This window comes from Maylandia zebra, linkage group LG17 (genome assembly GCF_041146795.1).
Source record: "Maylandia zebra isolate NMK-2024a linkage group LG17, Mzebra_GT3a, whole genome shotgun sequence".
NCBI lineage: Eukaryota > Metazoa > Chordata > Actinopteri > Cichliformes > Cichlidae > Maylandia > Maylandia zebra.
This window is the reverse complement of record NC_135183.1, coordinates 11,601,519-11,627,831: the sequence shown is the minus strand read 5'-3', so window position 1 is coordinate 11,627,831 and position 26,313 is coordinate 11,601,519. Positions and strand designations below refer to the sequence as shown.

The window sequence follows — 26,313 nt, the reverse complement described above, 5'->3', positions numbered from 1 at the left end:
GTTGCTAACAATGGGGTCCTTTCACGTGTCAAGCTGTAATAATTCCCACCATCTGGTAATTAACTGTGAATACTTTTAGGAAAAAAATATTTTAGGGTGTAAAATTTAACTCTGTATTGACAAAAGAGCCCATAAAAATACAGATATAATATTAAAAATTAATTCATTATTATTTTGTGCAGTTGAATATTGTACCAATACACATCCTTCAAAATCCTTCAGCACAGCTAGGCTTGCCTCCCAGCATATTGTTTGGGGACCACTGGTCTGCAGTTTGTGACTTTGGTGGTAATGTCATTGTCATCTTACAGCTAGCTATGGTTGGGACACTCTGTTGGATATTCTAGGTCCTCTACATTGTTTGTGAGTCATTGCTGTCCATGCTAGCAAAGTTGCTGTTGCAGTTGATGGATACCATGGTAGGTAATATATGTCTTGTATCCTCTACAAAGCGTAGCATAAATGTATAAAAGTGGTTGCCATGGGTGGTTTTCATTCTAATAATTTGGATTGCACTGTTGTTTCCACATGAAGCCTTAACCAAGGGTTAAATTGGCTTCGCTATGTGGTGCTGATTGTAAATCACTTAAGCTGCAGAGTACAGCTGCAGAGTACATTGAACAGCTGATGACACTTCAAACTAACTAAACAAGTTGTCTGATGTGTAAGCTTTCAGTGTACTGCCTGGCCATAGATGTTTATGTCAGTGTATAGCCAAAAGTGAATCATTGTGTTGCTCCAGAATGACTTTACACCCGAGGAGCTGATGAATTCGTAGCAATCATTTTTCAAATAACAGCCCCAGGTTTTCCTGCTTATCTGGTTGCTTGTGTTCATGGGCAGTTTGTGTTGAAGACAAGGTCAGCTAGAAACTCCCCCTCCCTTCCCAAACATCTGAGTCTCAGGTCATTGCCAGCGTTTCCTGGCATTACATCCGCTTTTTTGTTTGTTTGTTTGTTCTTTTCAGAAGGTCCATCAGAGTGGTGACTCAGTAAAGAGCGGAACAGGAGAGCAAAAAGCCCATGAATGGAAATATTTAAACAGAAAGATGAATTTCAGGGAAATTCCTGCTGGTTAATCTGCCCAGTATACGAGGTTTGCCTAAGAGGTGTTTTACAGGGATAGCCAAAATAAGACAAACGTCAACAAATCAAACAAACCTTTTTTTTAATGATTTTGTGCTGTCTTTTTTTTTAATATGCTCCACTATGCATAGACTTCCTCACCTGTTTGCACGGCTTCCTGGCTCAGAAACTGTAAAAATGATCATTTATATATTTAACAATACATTTACCCTGAGAATGAAAGAGAATGATTGATAGAAGTCGTTATTTAGTAAAGGCAATGAAACATTATGAAAACACCCCACTACACATAATGTAGATTGCTGACAAGTTGTACATAAATTACTGAAAGTATCCCATCAGTCCTATAAGGATTGATAGCACCGCTATAGATATTTGTACTGTGTTGAATAATGCAAAAAATGCACCATTCAGGCCTGTATTGTAGAGTGGTCAGTAAAATGCACACGACAGCACATCTGGAGTTTGTCAAAACAGACCTAGACTCTCAGACGACTAAAAATAAATTTCTCTCGTCTGATAATACAAAGATTGAACTCTTTGGTCTGACTGTCAAGTGTCATGCCTGGAGGAAACCAGGTACTGGTCATCACCTGGCCTATACCAGCCCTACAGTAAAGCATGGTGGTGGCAGCATCATGTTGTGGGAATGTTTTTCATCATTAGGAAATTAAAATCTAGTTGGGGTCATTGAAACATTCAGTGAAGCAATGTATAGAAACATCCTTGATAATAACCTGCTCCCGAGCACGCTCGATCTCAGACTGGTGTAAAGGTTCATCTTCCAACAGGACTAAGCATACAGCTTGTGAATGTCCTTGAGGGGCCCGGCCATAGCCCTGAGTTGAACCCGAGTGAACATCTCTGGAGATATCTGAAAATAACTGCACAGCGATACCTGCCAAATCTGATGAAGCTTGAGAGGTCTGCAAAAGAAGAATGGGAGAAACTCCCCAAAAAGGTGGGCCAGTAGGTGTGTCAAGCTTGTAGCATCACACTCAAAAAGACTTGAGGCTCTAACTGCTGCTAAGGGTGCTTCAAGAAAGTGTTGAGCAAAGACTATGAATTCTTTTTTATTAATTTGTAAGAATTACAAGCCAACGTTTGTACGTTTTTTACATCACATTATGGGGTAATGCCCACTGATGTGAAACAGTGTATAGGTGTGAAAACTACATGTGAAGATACCTGACAACTGTAGTTCTGTAATAAATTGTATTCTATCTAGACAGACGCTTTTCATTCACTAATTGAACCAAAAATGCTGGGGGATTTTGTGCTTGGACAATTCAACATTTGTGTAGTGGTCATGTTCGGTCTCTCTGGGAGTCATCTGGCTTTGTGCATGTAAGAGCCTCATGGTGCTCATCTGTCTGATTGTTCTCTGGGGAGGAAAGAAGCAGCCTACAGCAGGGCCAGCCAGATGCTCTCTGTGACTGTTAAACAATAACTACTGAAGTGTGCTCCTTCTTCAGCAACACTATGATCTGTAACTACTCCCAAGGGGCATTTTAGACAGAGGTCAGACAAGCCTACAATGTGCAAAATGTCCTGACATTTGAAGTGACAATCTGTTAAATTCAGTTTTTCATTGCTGGTAATAACTGATGATGTGTGTTTTTCGAATAAAATGAATTAATTTATAGAGTTTCTTTTTTCTCTCCCTCAGTTCTAATTGTGATTTACATGTTTACACCGCTTACATGATTAGCATTCTTAAATTTCATCACTTGTGACTAGGAACTATAGAAGAAGGCTGGTGCACCAGTATACAGTTACAGGCATTACAGATCTGATTAAAAACGACTGCTTATACTAACAGCTGTCAGTCATTGTGACACACTTATAATCACAAAGATAAAATACCAGCGTGAAACAAGCAATGCCCACCAATGCCCACGTGTCACTTGACTTTATGCTGGTGCATGCTAACATTTGGTAATTCATAGTGAATTCTCATTGATGGCAATGTCATTAATCTGGCAGATGTTTGTCTACTAATTAAACTAAGGGGAAATTAAAATTTTCAGCTCATGATGGAGCAAGATGAAAAACCACTGCACAGGGATTCACTATCAAGAAGCCATAATGATCTTTAGCTTGTCCCAAGCCATTTTGTCTTGCAGGTGCCATAAAATGGAAACTCAACCTTTGGAAACATAAATATATTTACCAAATGTTTTGACAGGTCAGTAATACATGTCACAAAAATGGCAGAATCCATCTTTGGAGGAACAGAACTGGGCCTAGGCCTTCGAAAAAATAAATAAAATAAAATAAAATCAATCAATCTTAATTTAATAATAAACACATTACGTTTTCATTATGTATTAAATACATTCCCATATTAAAACTACCCCATTACTGTGTTTGTACGTGATATTACTGTGCTGTTTCATCTGTGAGCTGGTTTCTTGTCTATCTGTTACATAATAGAAAAATATTTTGGGGAGTAAACTCTACCACACTCCAAATCATTTGTTCAGACCTAATTTGAGTTGTCTAAAAATAAAGTGAAGAGCACAGTAGAGATACAGACAGTCCCCTCTAGATTCAATACTGTGCTAATGATAGAGGCCAGTGGTATTATAAACCCTTTCAGAATGCATTCCGTTTTACAAGTGTGTGTTTGTATGTATATGTGTGGTGTGTGTATATTGTGAAAATGTAGACTGTAATGAGAGCTGAGCAGGGTTATCTGGCTGAGCTGAAACAGATTTCACAGCAATGAATAACATATGATGCTCCCCCAACAAAAGCACCTCCTGCAGTGAAATGACAGACTTGTATGTGGTCCTTTACCAGCAGAGCATGCCTTGGAGAAATCACTGCTAATCATTAACTTGAAGCTGGATGGCTTTGTTGTTTTCCCCGCTGTATCCCCACGGTTGGGTTGTGAAATATCAGGCCCAGACAACAACACCGTTGATATTTGACTCTTGTCAACATCACATGCACACAGTATGAATGTACCTGCTACCTTGGAGATCCTAACAAACAGTCAGCAATGACAATATCAGAGAGCAGCAGGTATTATTGCTCCTACAGGCTGTTGTAACTAAAAAATAGGAGCTGACACACAAATGCATTAGCTTATATAAAAAAAATGTTACAATTTGATTTCCAAATTACAAAAGAACATTCTTATAGCCGATATAATGCTGTATCACTGTGAATTTAAAATAAATCAGCGTTTTTCTTGCTTTGTGTTTAGAGTTGGACGTTAAAGACAGCCTCATTCACACTGGATCAAAAATATGAATATGAAAATATCAACATCCGTGTGACTAGAAAAAAACTGTGGGTTGCTCAATGATTGCATTCAAATATTTTTGCTTTCATTCACAAATAAATAAGCAACCAACTGGTCACCCAGAGGTTCATGTGAATACTCTTGATTGGAAGGCAATTCAGTGTTTCACCTAGTAGGAGGCAATCAATCACTATCCTGCAGCAGCTACATCACTGGTTGTGGAGACATTTCAGTTTCAATTCTGGGTCTGGCTGGACCAGAAGTGTCAAACATATTTTAAATCATGGCCCACATACAGCCCACTTTGTTCTTAATTGGGCCGGACCAGTGAAAGTCCTCTTCCTGTTACATTTAATCTATAGGATAACTCACCTTTTCTATAAGAAATGGTTTAATTTCAACAGCACCATTCATTCTTTTTCCTTTTTTTGATAAAGTAACGCTATTGTTCAAAAGTCCAAAATCTATGCCCTCCTTCACTCATGCAGTGGGCTGGACTGGAGTCATTGCGGGGCCGATTTTGGTCTTATGTTTAACACCACTCTGACTGTAAGAATGTGAATATCTGTGTAATGTGAGTTTCTCTGCATGTACATAGTAACAGGTTTATGATTTTTGTAGATTTTCGCCATTATTATCTTAAACAGATTACTTATAATTGCTAACCTGACCACTCTCAGCTACAAACAGACAGTTTATTGCACCAAAATTGCTTTGGTGTGTCAAAATGGCAGCTTAATTTGAATAGTCACAGACTTCGTACCCATCTTTGAATAATTTTAAAGGCAGCAAGTTTGCAAGTTCCTGGTGTCACAGCTTCCAACCACTCATGTGGATACGCTTTTGTCACTGCTAAATGCTACAAAAAGAAATAATGTATGGCACTTTGATAAATTAAGTGTATATTGATGATGTCACTGTATTGCTGTGAAATAATGCATTAATGTTCCAAAATCCAGCATTTACAAACAGTTACATCAAGTGTGTTACATAAGTTCATCATCATTAGGCGCCCTTTCCTGTGCCTTTTTTTAGCACAAGCATTCACCCGATGTCAAGGAGAGCAAGAACAAAATGCCACAGACTAAGAAGTCTATTGGATTGGGAAGTGCTGTAAATGTTTAATCCTAATGGCTTGCTTATTTGAAAAGTGATTAAACAACTAATAGCTTAAATGAACAATAAACATATTGTGTTATTAAAAAGTACTAAGGAGTTAGTTTGTATTATGCTAGCCTCAACACTGTTAACAATTAATGTATAATATATTCCTTCACAGTAACAACTCCAATCCCCAAGTTAGCTTGTATCTCTACTACACATCGTTGGGTCTGTGTAAAGTCGGGTGCATCAGTCTTTCCTTGTTTTGATGTATGGGATGAGGACTGAAATGCATAGTAAATGTACCATAAAAACAAAACACATGGCTAAAACATTCTGTGTTCCAGTAATTTTGTATTTTTTGTGTTCCTGCACAAAATGGATCTTCGCGTTTATAGTACATCTCCCATTACCAGTGAAGGTTACCTAATAGAAACAAATGGGTTTTTTTTCAGGTTGTTGCGAAACAGGCAATCCAATATGCTTTGTTGTTTTCCCGACACTGCTTCTGTTGTTTGTCTCAGGGCTGAACAGGAGGAGTAATTAAATGTTCTCTCATCCTCACCATTATCCATAGTCAGGGCAATGCTTCGCCATGGGTATTGTGCTTACTATTGATTAAGAGACTAGAGAAATACAGACTGATTGAGAAACAGAAAATATATTTTGAAGCGAAAGAATAGATGGAAAGATAGGAGAAGATTATAGAAAATGAGCCACAATTTGCCGTTTGTTGCAAACCACCCAAATTATCTTTGTAGAGCAACAACTGGTCAAGACGCATATAAAGCCTTATGACTGTCCTGTACATTTACTGTAGAAATCTAGTTTCTGCACAGGGACTCATACGCCCCGATATTATTTTTTTTTTCTAAAAAGTGCATGTTTGCCTTTTAGACAAAATATTCAATTTTTACACAAGTACAATGCTTTTACAGCTGCAAGAGCACCAAGACAGGGCTCATAATGGATCGCTTCGAAAGCTCCAGGAACACCTTCACGTAGTTTACTCTATCTCTTATGTTCAATTACATTACTGTAATTTACACTTTCATAACCACAGACAAGACTGGTCATAATGTGTTGAGTTGATGCTCTGCTTGCAGTTACTTCCGTTGTGAGATATGCATTGACTGCTTGCAGTCTGCTGGCCCAGATAGGCTTGTGTTGTGTCTACCGAGCAGGGCACTGTCCCACATTCAGACTGCTCTTCATTCCCAGAGTGACTAACACATTGACAACAACAGTAAAGTAAATGGATGTGTAATGGGGCAGCGGGCGACTGCGTCACCCGAGTGCCCCAAATACAAGGTATATGTGGTAGTTTCAACTAAGTAAAAATAGTATCATGAATGTTTGACGATGCTTCTGCTCTTTGCTTATTTGCTTACTTTTAAAAGAAAAAAAACCTAAGTCATCTAGTCATCAGTCATCATATGAATCACTGCTGATAAAACTTAAAAAAATCTTACTTAGCATAGGATGAGAGGTGAAGATGCTGAGCAAAGTTCTCCATACCTAACCCATCAGCACACATTTTAATTTAGTTTAGAATTGCAGTAGTAGTTATTGTGAATTAAAATGATTGACTCTGAGTTTAATAACTGGTAACTGTAATTCTTGAATGTGATCATCAAATAATCAAATATCAAACATCAAATGATTATAGAATAATTCTAAATGTTTTGAAGTATCACTGTTCTCTGGACAAGGATGTTTATTGCTAGAAAGAACAAAATGGAAATTGTTGATGTGGCTGGGAATTTCAAACTCAATATAAAAAGTGGAATTAAAATTGATCATGACATAAAGTTTGCATGTAGCTGTTTGTGGTTCAGGATGTTTGTAGGTTAGTTTATGGCATATACATAAGAGTCCTATTGCTTCATTTTTAAAATTAATCATTTAAATTTAAAGAAATAAAGAAATGTACGTTTCTCTTGTTTTTTCAATTACATTCAGCTCATTTACTTCTTTGAATTTATGTGAGAAAGACTGAAAAGTCATTAGCACATGTGCTCAATAGATTGTATTTACTGAATATTTAGCATGCAAAGTCTTCTAATACAAAAAGCAAAATTGAACAACCAACAATTTTGCAATTTTGAATCTGTTCTTCAAACATTTAATTTTAACAGAGGTGTGAATCATGCAGATGGAGAAGTGGCTTCTCATTAATTAGAAATGTTTTGGTCTGCTTTCATTGCTGTTATAAAATGGCTGGGAAACAAGGTCAACCCGTCTGTCTGTGTGTCTGATCAGTGGATGAGTGCATTTTCATAACTCTAATACCGTTTTGGTATAATGAGAATGAAGTCACACAGTGCAACAATAAATGCAGATTAACTTTTTTTAATGCAAAAAGAAGAAGAGGGAGATTACATTCATGTGGAGCACAGTAACATACCATATATGGCAGTATGCTTTTTTTAGTCTTTATCCGTTTTCTGGCATTTCAAACAGGCTGGCCTATGTGGTACACATGCACTAAAGAAAATATTTACCACTCTTTAAGTGCTCAGGAAAGTTTTGCATTTAATTCATTTAAAGGATTGGTAGGTTAAGGAGCACATCTAATGCAGAAACACATCAAATGCTGAAGGAGCACACTGACATATTATAAATAAAGTTATATGCAGTATTTGTTTAACATACTGTACATGTTTAAGAATATATAAACAGTAAATCTGAGTATTGCATCATGCAGAAAACTATTTTCAGCAAAGATTGGATGGAATTCAGTGGAAGAGTATCAGCAGGACATTGTATTTCACTGTAACCTTGATGGAACGTCTGCTGTTTATGCTGCTTGTTTTGGTTAATTGGGTATCAATCCATTATAGAATGGATTTAAATTACTCTTTAACTCTACTTGCAAACTTTTTTGCTAGTCGATAATCCGTAAAAAACTCATTACAGTTCAGTAACATATTTTAAACCGACCAAATCACCAGAAATGATGAAGGGAATCTCATTCGGGAATCTTTGACTGCCTAAACAATTTTTATCATTTAGAACAGAAGTGAAAGCTAAACTGCCTGTTGAGCTGAGTGAAATGAGCTGACAGATTACCTGCAGTTTAAGATACACAGTATTATGCAATAACAACATCGAAGTGCAATTGATTATTTTGGCACAGTTTCAGATATTAAGTGGTCACTCACTTAGTTGTTCATTGTAAACACACAAACTACCACAGCAGGTATAATTACCTGCATACAACAGTGTCTATTTCACAGACGAGGTAAGACAAGTAGTGGCAGGGCTGAGCAATAAAGCAATAATGATAATTACCACAATATAGTTTCCTCAGTGATAAAATATATCAGAAATATTCATAAATCCAGTGAACTCTTGAAAAGAGAGAAAATAAAGCAGAGAGACCCTCTTCCCATTGAAAAAGACACCCTGCACAACATTTGTGCTGCTTGCTGTGACCCATGTTTTATTGTGATAGCACCCTCTACTTGGCAGAGTAATATAATGAAAGCAAATAAGAAGGATGATGCAGGGCTGCAAAGTCCACAAAGAGAGGGTTGGGAATAGATGCATAAGATGGAAAAGAACATACAACATGTAGGCCACCCAGTGACTTATATATAACCGGTGCTGTTTATTATCCAGGAAAACTTTATTTATTAAATTATTATATAAATTTATTTCAACCAATGAGTACTTGAAATGTGTTGCTTAAACCAACACCTGGTTTCTATGTGTAATAACCATTCAGGTTAGGAACAGTTACTGGTTGTAATATATGTAAAAGAATGTGAACGGGCCACAACTAGACAAATCATTTATTTTGCTATGAAAATTCCTACAAATTTCTGACCAACTGCAATCACGGAGGTAAACAAAGGTGCGATCAAAGAAAGAAAGAAAGAAAGAAAGAAAGAAAGTTCAGTTATAAAAAAAAATAATAATAATAACTCAGTTTTAGTTTTATCTGCTTTTTGCAGATCAGTCCAAGTGGTCACATCATGACTACTTGGACTGGACAAGTCAAATTTGGGAAGTAGGCAGCTGGTGAGAAAAAATAGAGTTGGCAAGGCCAAAAAGCTTCAGATTCAGGTTGCAGAATGTTCACTGTTAGGATTTTGAAAATTCACAGTGCACAACCATAGTAATCAGTCACACACACACACACGCGCACACACACACACACACGCGCGCACGCACACACACACACACACACACACACACACACACACACACACGTACACAGATATGTTCTTGGTCATAATCCAACTACTTGCTGTGATATGAAGTTTGGTGTCTGGTCTCTCAAGTCTAAGGACCATTGTGAAATCACAGGTTCACAGTTGGTCACAACTGTACTTCCATGTAGTGATCAAGCAGTAACAATCCAGAGGTGCACATGGAGATTACCATAAAGGTTTTCTTTTGCTTTTAGGACTATTTGAACAACTCATTTGATTTCTTTATTGACTGTAAAGTTTCTTTATTACAGAAATGCATATATCAATTCAAACCACCACTTACCAGTCTCTATTTGAGTCTTTTATTTGAGTCTATAGCCTATAATCACATAGTGCATGACTGATATAAAAATAAATAACTTACATAGCTAAAGAACTAACAAAACATAGCAAATATTGTGATAACTATCATTATTGCATGATACTGTACTTTTATTTTGATATTTCAGACAGATTGCTCAGCAAACCATTAGCTTATAATCATCCACACTAATTGTATTGTATATTGCAGTCCACAGAGACACGTTTTATCTAGAGGGATTGCATGCATGGAGCTGGTGTTGATAAAGGAAACAGTCAAGCAGGTCACCCCCATCCTTGCAGATTCACAGTATTAAGAGATTTCAAAGGATAAATGATCTACAGTAAAGGTCCAGTTTTATTGCCACTGTTTGTCAAACAGACCTTCGTTGTCCTCGCGCTTGTGCCCTGTTGACTATATCCTGGTACATCTTGGACCTGAGAAACCGTGGGTAGGAGTCTTTCTCCATGAGGCTGTAGATTTTACCTTGGACTTCATTGAGGCTGGCTGGGGTGGGATCCGCCAGGCTCTGCTTAGTCTTCTCCCTGGTACGGTAGTCAATGTTAATCTGCCAGGACAAAGAGAGGAAAGAATAATTTTGAAGAAAAGAGTCATTTACTTTCATTAATGTAATAGTCAGTTTGTTAATTTGTCATAATGAATAATAAAATGTCCCCCTTAACTACATGCATGAACCTTCTCTGACGTCTTCTTCTTTTCCTCCTGCCTGGCAGCTCCATATGCAACATCCTTTTCCCAAAATATGCACTATCCATACTCTCCAGTATATGTGCAACCAATCTTGGTCTTATCTCTCTTTGCCTACAAACTTTGTCTACAAACCACTCAACCTGAGTGGTCAGTCCCATCTTGGTCAGTCCCAGTGGACATCTTAGGATCCTCAGCGCTGCCACCTTTAGTGCCAGCTTCTGTCTTTTTGTCAGTGACACTGCCAAACCATCATAGCAGGTCTCACTACCATCTTGTAAATCTTCCCTTTCAGTCTTGCTGCTATCCTTCCTTGTCATACATCACTATCCTGTTACCATGATAAGAATCTTTTAATTTCTTTTGACTGGGTTTATCATGGGTTTAAAGTAGTGAATCATGGGTTTAAAATTAATAGTCAAGTCTGTAGAAAACTGCATTAACTCACCTCTCTTGGTGCCTGAACCTCAACAAACTCCTTAAATATCTTGTTTGCTTTTGACACCAGCTTAGCTGAGCTCTTGATTTTTTTGTAGTCTTCACAGGCCATCCAAAACTCAATATTCTCATCACTGAATTCTGACTTAAGAAATGTCCGGAAAGCTGCCAGCCCATCTGAGAACAAAAAAAAAAAAAAAAAAAGAATCAAAAAGTTAAAGAATGTAAAATATAAAAACACATAAGACTCACGTTTCTGTACAGCAGCTCATTTTACCCTTTATTATCTTTTGGTGTATGATGAACATAAGCAGGAAATTGTATTATAGTTACAGCATAAATAAATCAGAACAAAATATTCCAACAAAGAGAACACATTTTTGTCAGCCAAGATAAGTGAGTAATTAATGTGCTCCCTGTTGACATTATGAGAAGTGGGGCATGTTTTTCTATGTGCCTGTGTCATGCTGACATGTCATTTCCGCCCTTTCTGCTGTTTACCTCTTAACACAGTGCAATGCAACAATACTGTTTTGATTGGCCTCGAACAGCATATACGCTTACTGTGGTGCTTAAAAATTTGTAAACACATTACAATTTTTTGTTCTACTTACCAACAAAAGCATGAGAAAAAAAATCTTACATTTTTTTTTCCAAAAAAAAGGAGAACTCAATTAAACCAAATGAGACAAAAAGTATCACACTTCATTTATTTGAGGATGACTGACAGAAGAATATGAATATGTTTTCTGTATCATTTGGGACCTCGTTCATCACAAATGAGTGCGAGAACTGGAGCTAAACATTTCCAGTAAAAATCACTGTTGGATATCAACTTAATGGACATTTTGCCATATTTGTCTCTAAACAAGTATAGGATGATGTCAGGTTTTTGCACATGAACTGTTACGTTTAGGTCGTTTTGCAGATTTTTTGTGTTATTTGAAGGTTGTTTGTAGATAAATGAAACAAAAGTAAACCTGTTTTACGTTAAAGATACACGAGCAATCCACTTCTATGGCTATATAAGCACTAACAAGCACATAGGCACAATTCTAGGTTCCTGTTAGACACCATCACCAGACTTCTTACCCCTGCTCAATCTGGTTTTCCTACCATGACTGTGATTTTTATTTTTTATTTTTTTGCTGGTAAGGTCAATGGTATCAGATCACAGTTCAAGCCAGGAACCTTCCAATCTGTCCAAGTGTCTCAGCCCACCCCATTGTCTGAGTTTTATCCTATTTCCATGACAGATCTGCCAGATATAGTTTGCATATGTGCACTTCTTCATGCCCAATTGATATTCGTTGCAAATGAGGTTCTACTTATCACCTCCACCTCCTGTCCATTATCAGCCTGTCTCTATCTTCTGTGTGCATGCCAGATTTTTTTAAAACAGTCACTGTCATCCTTTTGCTTTAAAACCTCTCCCCAGATCCCACCATTTCAGACATTTACAGCCCATTTCGAAACCTCCATCAATTTGCTAAATCCTTAAGAAAGTCGTGGACCATAAGTTACATATTTCTCCTGTCCTAACCCTTTTAGACATTTCTGGTACAGAAACATTAACGTTTTTTTCCTCTCGGTATTTTTTCTCCTAATCTGTTATGCATAAAAAAAGGTATTGCTTGTTATTTTGTTCTAACAAGTCACATATAGCTAACAGTGCCCACAGGTTGAATGCATCCAGATGAAACACACAGTATTCTTTTTTAAAGCAAATTAAGGTTAATACCTTATTACAGGAACATCCAGCACTCTGTTCCTATTGATTTAACATCACTTATGTAATCCAAATATGTGTGTGTTTGTATCTACATTTTGTAGTGTGCTGCTCTAATGCTTGGTCAGTGGAAACAGGATGCACAGGTGCATCACGCTCCCTGTGTCTAGGGAAATCCTCTAGTTTTGCCTGGGAAACATTATTTTGTTGTGTGTCAAACTGATGTGTTATGTCATAACCTCAATTTTAATGAAGCTGTTCAAGTGAGTATGACTTTTCAAGACTACCATTTCTTAGCCTAGTGTTATGGAGTTCATCACTGAACAAAACTGGGATGCAGCTGTTGCCACCCACCCTTTGGACTCCAACGCTTATTAATTTTTGCAAAAATCTTGTCCAAAACACGCTAATAACTACACGCATATTACTGACTTGTTAATATTTCAGTGTCTATTAACTGACAGCAATCTTAAAAGTGCAAGTAACACCGTGCAACAAGGATACATTGATTTGGATAGCACTTCAGTTTTGGTGTATGTATGAGAATTATGGTGTGTTTTAAAGTCTTGTTCTTTATTGTCTTTGCTGATGAAATGATGAGGAAACAACAGAGGGAAATATGTGTTTTTTAATCTGCCAGGTTTGTAACTGCTCATAAACCCTGGTATCTTTCACCTGGAAAAGCCCTAAATTGTACCGTATGTAAAGATGAATGAATTTCATATAATTGTACTAAGAACAGAATTCACAGACACCCAGCTAAAGCATTCACCTAGCATTTCAATTAAAAAACAAAAAAAGAGGGTAACTGTGGATTGACATTTAGTTAGCAAGGACACTAAAAATAAAGATGGTCCTGGGTGAACTTTAAAAAAGTGAAATGATACAATGATGGACACCCTAAACCTTTCCTGTAATCGAACTACTGGGATAATCACGTTATGGTTTTAGACATTCATCATTCACCCAATATCCAGCAGTTCAAGCTCACTCATCTTTGGTTATATTCATGTATAACAAAACAATGATTTTAATTATTTGAGACAATATTTGGCAAATGAATTGGCAAAAAAAGACAAACAAATAGCTAGTTATAACCTCATGTGTTTCTTTATCAAAAATTTTTTTTTATAGTATTTCTCTCACCTTGCTACAGATACTGACACATTATTGCCACAATCATTGGTCATATAACTGGACAGGTATACAGTGTTTTTATTACCATTTTTAGGGAAGCATATGTTGTAAATTGTGTGCTTGATCTATGTACATGTATGCATACGTACAATAAGGAAGACAAAGCTGTCAGCTCATCAAATGTTACTTGGGGGTCAACAGTCCCAAACTCATCCAGTACTAGTTGACTGACCCAAGATTTTGAGTTGTTCCAGGAAACGTGGATAGGACCTCAATCAGCCTAGATTAAACGTTCACTTCCTACAAACGACGATTGATTTCTATATCAGTAAAAAAAAATTTATTTGACCTTTGAGGTTCAGCAAGACACGAGCATCCTAATTGTAGGAGGAAAATGTTCGAATTTGATTTGAGTTGATCCGACTCTCACCAAATGAATGTGCCCTTTACTCTTTTAGTTTAGAGTTTTCTGTCAAAGATGCTACGTCACATGGCTTGTCAGCAGAAAATAAATCCATGACCCATTTGTGCAGACAGACATGTGAGTTGTGAGTGCGTGCTGCTGTCTTTTTGGTCCAAGGGGAAGGTCAAAGACGAGGATGTGACTCATTATGCGGCACGGACTCTTAACAACAAAGAAATGACACACTTGCATAACATGGGCTTGAGAGGAGAACAGTAAAATTTGTTTTTCCTGAGTGAAAAAAGGAAAGTATTAACGAAACTGGTAGAAACTTGTTTACTTCTGTATAAGGTGGCTTTCATTTTCTTGGGGCTGGCTATGAGTGTTCTGTGCAGTATGAACTGTTCCCTCAGAAAATAGAAAGTGTTCACTTACACTTATGAGTGAGGAGGTTATCGAATGATTCAGACCATCGAACAACTTCATCGGTTGATAGTCTGATGGAGAGAAAGACAAAAAGAAGTGCCTCAATTACATGCTAATCAACAACTATGCTTTAATGCATTTTGAGTCCCCTGCAGTGTTTTATATAAATTCTTGAATGGCAACTGAGTTTAATGCATGATTAATTCCTCCTCATACTAATTCTTCTTCTCAAGGCCATAAAATATTTCAAATAACAGGTTACTTTTAAAGATTGGAGGAGACAACAGAGCTACAATTAAATGATTAATGTCTTCCACAGCATGTGCAAAGCAGTCTGAAATATTTTAAAACAATGCCACAAGTTACTTTAGTGAGGATGTGTTAGAACATCTGACAGTGTACCTTTTTTCCAACTGGCCAAAATAATATTTACTTGATTACTACTAGCCTAAGTGCAAAAAGGTCTATGCTAAACAGACAATTATGCTGTACAGTTTGCTCTGTCTGTGCGTTCAGCTCATACAGTTAATGACATTGAGAAAAGATTTTTAAAAAATGGGGTATTTATATATATATATATATATATATATATATATATATATATATATATATATATATATATGAAGATAAATATGGAACTCAATGTCCATTTATATGCAGCAACATGTAAGTAAGTAATCTATATATGATTAAGGGACTGTGTGTTTCATTGTCAAAAGAATAAAAATCATAAAAAGTGGCATGCAAGATTAAATTCAATGAAATACTTTGTAAGCAGATCTATAAAAGAGGACTTTTTCATTTCCACCATGAATCTGTATTTACATGCATTATGGTGAACCTGTACATATGAGTAACATGCACCTGACAAAGAAATTTCTTGGACATGCTTTAAAAAAAGACTGGAAGGTTGGCTAGATCAATTCACACGGCTTGAAATGCCATCGCCTAACATACATTTAGAAGGTTACTGATCCAACATTAAAGTTTTGATGTAACCCCAAAGTATAGTAAGCTTGACTTCATAATATGTCATATGATATAATGTAATTTCGAGGCCGTAAACACAATTTGGAAATACCAAAAATGGTTATATTTAACATTATATAATATTATTATATTATTTTGATATATTACATGTCATTGTGGTGAAATTAAACTGACCAAAGACAATGTTATAAAATGCTATACATGCTATAAATTTCAGCCAGTTGATAGGTGGGTGCTAGGCAATATGATGATATCATAATATCTGATATAGATAAGAATCAGACAGTTTCGAAGCCTAAAGTGCATTTGTTTGCCAACTTAGGTTGGGCAGACAAACAAACAATGGTTTAGTGCAGCAGTAACATTCATACAGTCATTACAGCGGGACATGCACCGCTGAAGTTATCTCCTCTAGTAAATGCCAAGGGTGATTCTTGCAAATATGTTATGACTTAGGACTTGCATTAATAATAATAACTATAATAATAAAAATAATACTTGTGTCATTCTCAGAATGTATAATACTTTTGCCGACATACTGCTCAAATGGAAAGCAATAAATTACATTCATATCACCTCAAATTAAAGAAAGTCTTAAAGGCAACTTTTCCTTGAAAGGTCTGATAATTCTAATTATTTCACACAACAACAGGTCAAGCACAAAAATAATTTGTAGTCTTATAAAACCAGCACAGGAAGGCTTGTTTTCTGGCAAACTCACTTCAGACACCTGGCTGTGGTTTCGTGGGCTGGAGGCAGGAATTCTGAGAAGTCATTGTAGGAGTCAGATTTGTGGGACAGGCAGCCTAGTCTGGTCTTCATGGTGCAAATCTTGCTGAAAAAGAACACAGTATTTAATGGTTTTCAACATTTATTTTTTAAATCATGAAAACTGACTTTTGCATCATTTTCCATATTGTCTTGGTACTTTGCAAGAGTCGCCACTTTATGTAACACTACCTGCATCAGGACTGAACCTGTGCTCCAAAATCATTCACAGCACTTTAACCACAACACAACTCCAACCTTCTCCACTGGACCCCCTCCCCCCAACCCCTTCTTGCTTTTCCCTGTGCCATGCTATTTATAATATACCAGAAACACCTCTGCTATCAAGAACCTTGCTCTTACATAGTTGCTGTTGCCAAGGTGGCTAATCATATGTTTTGTCTTTGCGTAATTGGGCTGTTCCTTCAGATGATGTATTTATGTTCTCAAATGTTGATGGATGGCCTGCTGAATAAGCTGATCATAAAGAAACAAGATGCAGGCCAACTGAATCCAAAAGACAGGACTAAACATGGACAACAGGTGCAACTCCATATGCAATGGCTCTGCCTCATTCAGAATGAAGCTTCAAACATCACTGATACCCAACTTCCCTTCCTGAGAAGGTGTTTTGGTGTGGCTGTATAATGCACGTAATGCAAAGTTTAAAATGATTTTCACAGAGTGTGAAAAGTAAAGATTTTTCATTTTTCAATTTTTCTGATCATTTTACCTGCACTATAGATAATAAAACAAATAAAAAATTTATTTTTGCCGCTATTCTGCTCATCATCTTATTTATTACCATTAAACCAATCACAGTGAAAGAACTCCCACCCAATAGCTAGGCTTATTTGTGATTTCTCTATAAATGTATCATGTTTATAGTATTTAGATGACCATTCAACATGTGGGGAGTCTTTAAAAGCCCCACTGTGTATTAACACTCACCCCACCCCCATCGCCCACACCCAACCCCCAACAAAAGAAAAAAACAGCATCTCTCATGGACCACACTGAAACAAACCATATCTCCATCTCTCATCACAGTCTGTCCTGTTTCATTTGTACACTGCTGCTGCCATGTACAATTTGTCACTGTTCTGCCTCTGGGACAGATGGGTCACTCCAGATGGGGCATGGTTATAAAGATGCTGTTTTTTAAAAGTAAGTCTATACGGATAGTCTCAATAAACTGTTATTAAGTCTCAGTGTTGTCATTAGTACTACTTACTTCCTTACGTAATTTTAACTGTAAAATGCTACTGTGCTTAAATACTGTGTATTTAAATCCAGTGATGTCTGTCATCACTGAGGAAAAGACGTACCCTAACTAATAATTCTATGCTATATTTATTATATATTATATATTTGTGTAATTTGGCTTTCACCATGTCTTGATATTGTAGATCATTCATTAAATTTCAGATTTTAATTTTCATAAAATACTTAGTTTGCTAACTGGAAAAAAGCTAAACTAGTTATCTATCAGTTGTTATACATTACATGAAGAAAAGTACTGAGCTACCTACACGTTACACCTGGAGAAGCTGCTCTGCCGTGGAAGCTCATACTACGAAGCTCCCAGCACACAGTTTTTGTCCCGATGTGAATGCCAAGAGGAGTTTTGGAGAAACATTGGTGACTTTATGTGGCTTTTTTTCTTGGTGACTGAGTTGTTGTCGTTGGTAAACACTTCCACTTCCACACATACATTTGAGCATGGAACACACAAATGGACTTATTGTTTGCAAATACAGACTCAGTGACTAGGTTCTTGATTCTATTCAACTGTGGCACCTTTGTGACTGAAAAACCTTGAATCCAAAGATAAAGAGGTGCGGAAAAGTATCATTGTCCCTACCGTCTTTGACACTTTACCAGATGATTGCATGACTTTTGTTTTATCTGTAATAAAAGCCAAATAAAGTCACTCTTTGTTTGTTTCCAGTCTTTCAGCTGATCTACGGTAAACAGCTGCTGACAGTAGCACGTATTTGGGTAAAGATTTGTCTTGTCCACTCACTTTGTTGCAGTGTTACATCTACAGGATGTTTGCTTGGCTTTGGTGATAGTCCTGGTTTGTAAACATTTCCAGATTGGGCTACTTTATTAGACACTGTTGAGCTTTAGAATGACTCAAGCAGCTTGTGTCTCCATCCTTCTTTCCATTGTAGTTGTCCATCCATCATAAAAAGCCATTATCCCAGTTTAGTGTCCCTTTTTCTTCGATGATATCAGTGCAGCAGAGGAGTTGGAGCACTGGATTGTTTTGATGTTTGGACCTTGAAGTGGGAACATTGCATGAAATGTACTGTTTATTAGCTGACCGAAATCCATTTGCTGGACATAATGGGCTTCGTCCACCACATGAATTCCAAAGCTCTTTAAAATATCACTTTTTGTTTTCAATCTATCCACTCCTGGGTGTTTTGAGGGGTTGCATGCATGTAAGAGAGTGTACGTTCACTTATGTTTGGGCTGCACTAATGCAGAAGGTTTGTGGTATTGCTATTTAATGAAATTTGTTCAGCACTCTGCCATTAAGTGTAAGAGGTAAGCCAGTGAAATAAATCTATGTTCACAGAGGAGAACATGAGGTTACAAAACAATCAATGAAACCTAGAAGATTGCGCACTGACAGATTTGTTTGGGTTTCAGTTAAGAGTTAATGCTCTGTCAAAAACCTTTTCTATTCATCAAACGTAAATCTAAATAAAGACTGTAGGCGGGTTGTTTCAGATGCACTGCAGATGTGATGCAGCTTGCCCCAGAAACGCCCAAGTTATATATCGGATGTTATATATAAAACAAATCCACTCAACTAGAAAGGCAGCTTATGTGTCATCTATATGAGTCATAATCTCAAGGTGCACTTAACACAAGGTATTATTGAAAATTCATTTTCAGAGAGGAAAGCTAAAATAATAGGCAGGGATATTTTAAACATGATAGACTATGTATAGACTTGTAGTTAAGTAAAGATCACTAGTGAGGGCTGAGTTGTGCGTCAGTAGTTAGGAACATTTAAAAAAAAGACTGATGTTAGAATGAAACAAATATAGCAATAACACCAGAAAGATTAAACTTTAAAATATCACATGACAAATTTGTAATGTCATTTTTTAAATCAAAATTGTCAAATTTAGTGGCTGTTAAGCAGCTTTTACACACAATTTCCCCCACAAGATGATGCAACGCTTTAAACCTATTAACATCCACCAGATTGCTGCCGATTCCTCTGATGCAGTAGGAGCATTTGGTCTCATTAAGCTAAAGAAACATAGTTTCAGATACTTAAACATACTTCCCTTTAAGCTCTCTTACATGTGTTTTGGCCTCGCAGTTCTTCACTTGTAGGATTTTGATTTGGATCTGCCATATAGGTGAAGATTTCATAAGAGTTGATGTGTATATAAGCAACCAATCGAAATATATGAGGTTAAGTGTTCAATGGTAATAGGATTGGTAAATTCCATCACCTGGATGGAAATGTACATGTGTCAAGTAGCTTTAAATCAGCTGTGGAACACGGAAACATAGATCTATACATTGTAGAAGGTGCTAACTTTTTTTTTTTTTATCACTGAAGTAATGTAATCACCAAATCCATTTACTTGTGTATATGTTTGATTCAAACCCGTTTTCAGTTCCAAGCTGAAATGAAAGCATAATGTATTTCTATTTAGTACTGTCTGTTATTAAATTCAATTTGGTAATACTTATTCATATTCAGCAACATAGTCATTTCTATTCCATTTTAATTTTGACTTACATTATTAAAAAGCTTAGCTTTGTCTCATATTTTCTTGGCTTAAAAGAATAACCATACTTATATTCAGGCTGTTTCGTTGACATTAAAATCAAATGTTTTTCACATTTTATTTAATTCTATTAGTGGCAGAGGGCGTGCACAGGCATTTAGGTGTGTGGAAACAGCAAAAGGTAATGCACAGGCTTTCCTACATGAATAATAAAACAATAGTGTTTATAAGCTCCTCTTTTACAAATATTATATTTGCCAAGCAGTTTGTGGCAATAAATATCTAACGTAACCAGCTGCTTCTTCAATAAATTTCAATAAATGCTGCAAGTAAACCCCAAATCCACTTGCTGCAGGTGCTGTAAAGTAAGAGACCTTCTAGCCAGCAGAGCAAACGGTGCACTGCAGTCAACAGAGTCGTGTTTGCAGTGATGAACTTTTCAAATGTAGTAGCATGGCCTACTAGTAAATCACAAAAGTGTTGTTCACTCAAACAGGTGATTAAAAAAAGGAAATGAGTGAACATCCTTAGGTGTCAATTAATAATAGTAGTAATTAATTAATAATAGTCTGTGAGTGAATTTTACAAAAGCAGTATAAAAGTGAGAAAACTGAGAAGGGTGCACTTAGCAGACATAAACAATGACGCAAAGCTGCAAGACTCACAACAAATCTCACTTAAAATGCTCTCCAAGAGAATGAAGACTAGTTAGAGAATTGATTGGGATTCAATCCATTTTAGTGGTGCACAAGAAACCAGATCTGCCAAGGTTAGAGCACAAATGGGGAGTGTCGACATTACTTATTTGCTACTTTACTTAACATAATTTGTAGAAACCAAGCTATGCTTTTAAATGGCACTTCCTGCAAAACAGTGCAGTCATTTAATCATCCCCTTTATGATCAGTGAAAATGAAAGGTTATTTCATGCAGATTGCATAATATATTGAACATATTGCCTTTAGATCGCAATTAGTGATTTAAATTGAAACGCATCTGGTCATGAATTCATGTTTGGCAATAATACTCGAGCATTTAAATTTGAAATACTGGCACGTTAGGCAGCAGCTTTCATCCATTAGAAACTATGCATTATAGTTAGATTTTGTTTGTGTGCCCGTGCCATTCTTTAGCAGGCAGAGGCCATCAAGTGAAATTGATAAGGAGAGACATTTATATATTGATAAGCTTGTTTGGTGAGTGACAAAATTGTCAGTATCATGGCAACAGATGCCCTCCTCCTGTCTTTTCTCCCTGCCTCTTCTTTGTTTAGACAAATCTGTATGTCCGTGGCTGTTGTGAGGTACATTCTTCATCTGCAGTATGATGCAGACACGTGCTGCTGCTACCACTGAGCTATTTATAAAAACCCCTGACAAATCCGTGTAGTCAGGGGGAAGCAGTGCATGTTCTATTCAGCCATGCAGCAAGGCTGGCTCCTGGAGGAAGGAGGCTAAAAACAGCAACAGCGCTCGAATGCCTCGGATACACACAAGTACGCCTCGTGAATCTAAAAGTACAGGAAGCATCCGCTAGACTTCCAGTGTCTGAGTTCCCTGGTGGGGTTGGTGGATTAAGATGTTAAAATGTAGATCATGGAAGCTGCGACTGTGTGTGTGTATGTATATGAATATTCTTTGATGTTACCTAACTTGGTGCAATGCAGGTTTTAAGACGTCTCTCCATGTCCTCATTTTTGCATGCCGACAAGAAACACTCTGCAGTTCTATACACTGTATGTGTGTAGTATCAGCTTTTAAACAAATCCTGTAAAAAGGGATTAGATTGATGTACATATAGCATATTCATCCAAAGATTTTCTACTAGTCAGCATGCTGGTGTATATTGGTAAAATGCATTTATTTGGTGCTAAGGAGAGGGACCGTATTGATTAAAAAATTTATGTTGTACTATTCTATACACTGCATGACCGCGTAGGGTACATGTACAGGGCCCTGGTGACTATGTCGGCAGTGACGCTGCGTTGATGTTAAAAGCAGAGGGCATGCGTGTCAGGTCATCTCTCAAGTTAAGAGAAGATAATCTTATGCACAGGTCACATCCCTGCTCTTGTTCCTGTTGAGTGCCAGTAAAAATAGCAGCCTGTCAAGTTAAAGTTTTATACATTGCTCTTACATTTTCTTCCTGCTTCCGAGCCCATCTCACAGCATACGTCATACTGTTTCGGCACTCTGTTTTGCTAAAAGACACTCACACTTTATTCCAACATTTATATGTTTCCCATTATTGTAAAGTTATTGTTTTCCACCATAGGTTTGTCTCTTCTTGATTGCCACTACTGCTATTCTGCGTCTACTTCTACTTTTAGAAGTACTCTAAAAATTGAAAATAAAAACTCTAGAAATCCTACAATACTGTGTCACCTCTCCAAAGCCAGACATCCATCTAACAACCCATGCATCCATCCATACTCGACTGCTTATCCAACTAGGGTGTTGAATTTATCTGAAAGTGTGGTCTCCATGTCTACCATCATGGACAGGTTACCAATGCCTAAAACTCTACCCTGAATATCAAATGTTTAGTCTAATTTAAAAAAAATTAAAAATCAAAGCTCATAATAAGAGCTAAGAGGATTAAAATAAGTAATTATTTTGAAAATATGTCTCATTTTGAAAATATATTTTCAAAAATATATTCATTCAAAAACACTCTTTTAAATAAGAGCCTTAAAAGAAAAAATAAGACAATCATATAAACTAACGTAAAATGTGTAACAACATTAACTCCCAATGCTTTGTAGAGCTCACATTGTGTGACAGGTCATTCCAGTTCCAGTAAGAGCTGTCTATCTTGCCATTAAATTAAAGAAACAACTCTGAATATGTCACTGTCTAGGCCACACATAACACTGATTGAAATAATGAGGAACTGTTTCACTTTTAGCAGGGTGACTCAGCCTTCCCACTATTTGTTAGTATTATATAAAACCTTTTAAACCCCAGACCATGTTAGATGTCAGTAAAATGGTCTATTATGAGGGGAACTCTTGCACTGATTACTTAGGACATGAGACTTGTTAAGGTTGTTCCTGAGTGGTTCATGTGCCAAAATAACCAGCTGCTGTAGTTCTATTTTTGTAAATTATATAATATGGACACTTTTTGCTCCTCGGCTCAGTCTGTTGTGTATAGTCATGTTCATAATAGAGCCATCCTTTAAAAACAATGATTTTGCAGTGTCTGTAGTACTGTCATTAATAATCATCATAAAGAAAAGCATTTGAAAAATATATAGTTATTATTATATGCCTATTTTATATGATATTTATATTACATAAACAATATATTATGCAATGTTACTTATGCTATTATTTTTTCACTCATAAAAAAAATCTTAGTTCTTTGTCTCAGTATCACCACATCACAATATCATTTGAGTACTTCACATCCACACAGGAACTGGCATTCACACATCTTTTAATTAATGGATCTATGAGTTGCTTAATTACTCCACTCACTCACTGTCAGCCTTACACTCACTCTTTTTCACACACATTAAGGAAAGTGTACAGTTGCTTATGTTATCTCTGAAGAACCACTTATGCATCCTGGCTGATTTGCTTCTGTGGCACTGTGTCACCTTGATGTGTGTGTGTGGACCTCTCGCGCTTTAGAGAACAAGTCAAAAATACTCTTTAACGATTCAGCAAGTTCTTCTGGACCAAGTATGGCAAGAAAAATCACACAGAATCTTTTTATGTACATACATTTAGTACATAGATAGAAGGAGAAATGCTACTGGAGTGCTAATATTATGCTTAAATTATTAGTGAAGAAACAACAAAAGAAAGTATTTTCTTTTGTCATTCAAATCCCCAAAGTACTAGAAAACTCTCAAATATTGGCTAGTCTGCTGCCAAATGTCACAATCAAAGTGCGATTGTTTGTCTAGCTCTACTCTCCATTCAATACATAAGCCTGTTTTTGCTGTTTTCGGGCTAATTAAGATGCACTGTGACTCAGATGACAAGTTATAAGGGTGACTTCTCGGCAGTTCAGCTTTGGCAAGTCCATCCATGTCCGTTCCCTCTCTGCTGCAAACTTGTCAGATTTGATACTTGAGTCACAGTAGCACAGCTGTGGTCTTGCACTTGTGCCTTCGCCTGTGTGCATTTGTGTACACTTGGCCACGAGAGCGGAAAACCGACTGCCCACAGAAGTATGTGTCAGACCATCTGATGTGTTGCCACCTTTAGCAACAACAGAAAGAGAAATCATGGCCGATTTCCGTTTTATTACTGGTCTCAGGACAGGCCAATTCACAACATGCATTGCCCTGAAGAACTGTTAGCTGCCATTCTGTTCCAGAAATGTCTGCAGACTAGATTCTTTCTGTTGTCAGAATTGAAAGCCAGTTCAACAAAAAAATGAATAGGTGATAATCAAAGTGTTAAAGAGAAAATAAGGACTGTTTTCTGATATAGAGTTAAGTCTATATATGTTTGGACACTGAAAAAAGTTTAGTTTTTTTAACTGGTTACAGAAACATATTTGGCCTGGAGTTGCTTTGAGGTGTGGTGTATATTTTGCTATGGACAGACAACATTCAGTCAAAGGAGGTCCCCATGCAGGTGAAAAAAGCCACCCTTAGGCTACAAAAATTGAGAGAAATTGCTACAATAGTAGCAGTGGCCAAATCTACAATTTGGTACATCCTGTGAAAGAATGAAAGCACTGGTGAACTCGGGAATGCAAAAAGACCTGGATGTCCACAGAAGACAACAGTGGTGAATGATCACAGAAGTGAACAACACTCTGAAGGAGTATCTACCAAGCCTACCATAAAGAAAAGATGGCATGAAAGTAAATACAGAGAGTTCACTGCAAGGTGCAAGTCACTCATTTCATTTTATTCATTTATAAAGCACATTTAATAACAACAGGGCGTTGACCAAAGTGCTGTACAACATAACAATTAAACAGTGACATTAACAACAACAACTGACAAAAATTAAAAACAGATTAGGATAAAAGAATTGGTAACTCTCCTACTGTTTCGAAAGCCAGAGTAAAAAAATATGTTTTAAGATGCGATTTAAAAAGAGTAACAGTTGGGGCCTTTCTAATGTGGAGAGGTAGATCGTTCCACATTTTCGGTGCCACAACTGCAAATGCCCGATCTCCTCTATGAACCATCCTAGACTTATGTAAAGTAAGGAGCAGTGTTGGGGAGTAACGGAATACATGTACCGCCGTTACGTATTTAAAATACAAAATATGAGTAACTGTATTCCGTTACAGTTACAGTTTAAAAAGGTGGTATTCAGAATACAGTTACTTTGTTGAAATAAATGGAATACACTGCGGTACTTTCCTGTTTCATATTGTCGCAGGTCAGGACTGTTTGGGTTTTGTTTGACAGCTACGTTCTGTTGTTCCAGGTGGCAGCGTTGCGGTTGCCATGGTTACAGGGCGACACTCTCTCTCTCTCTGCGACTGTGTGTTTCCTGGGTGAGAGAGCGCCTTTTCATTGTTGTTGTTGTTGTGCTAAGTTAACAGGCAGAATGCTACAAGCATAGCTCTAAAGAATGTAGCATCATGAGCAATGTAGTCCGTGTTGCAGGGAGAATGGACTGCCATACACGTTATGGGTCTGTGAGCGCGAGGAGGGCGAAAAAGGGGAGTGGAAAGGTACGAGTTGTCATCGAGCAAAAACGGGAGCTGGAAGCATGTAAATATAATAATAACCACTGCAGCCAAGAAGAGTGCCTGACGAGCCCAGTTGTAAGTAAGCTATTAAGACTCGACTGTACACCGTGTTCATGTTTTCCTCCAAAAACAATAAGTTCCGTTGGAGCAGCCTTTCAACGCCTCTCTCTGTCTCTCGCAATAAAAGTTGACCCAGACAACAAAGTAAAGCTAGTTTTCGGCTACGAGCCGACAGGGACCCCGCCGTATTAGTCAGAGGTCCCTTTACTACAGTTCGGAGTCGCGGACCTTCAGTAATAGTAATAAATCACACAGCAAT

At 37.1% G+C, this 26,313-nt stretch overlaps 1 protein-coding gene and 1 long non-coding RNA gene across 4 annotated transcripts in view; one reads left to right on the top strand and one right to left on the bottom strand.

The window, feature by feature from the left end:
* Positions 1-26,313, top strand: part of LOC143413169 (uncharacterized) — a 314,090-nt gene that overhangs the window by 135,605 nt on the left and 152,172 nt on the right. The window lies entirely within an intron of this gene.
* rgs8 (regulator of G protein signaling 8) overlaps positions 7,776-26,313 on the bottom strand; it is a 28,176-nt gene continuing 9,638 nt past the window's right edge. Inside the window, exons 2-5 of one of the 2 annotated variants that reach the window (XM_023154984.3) lie at positions 16,513-16,622; positions 14,811-14,872; positions 11,117-11,283; positions 7,776-10,528 (exon numbers count right to left, since the gene is read on the bottom strand). In XM_023154984.3, the coding sequence (XP_023010752.2) occupies positions 10,334-10,528; positions 11,117-11,283; positions 14,811-14,872; positions 16,513-16,613 (525 nt within the window). In that variant the 5' untranslated portion in view covers positions 16,614-16,622 and the 3' untranslated portion in view covers positions 7,776-10,333. Of the gene's footprint in view, positions 10,529-11,116; positions 11,284-14,810; positions 14,873-16,512; positions 16,627-26,313 lie in introns of both variants that reach the window. The other variant, XM_004567363.5, reaches the window with a different exon arrangement.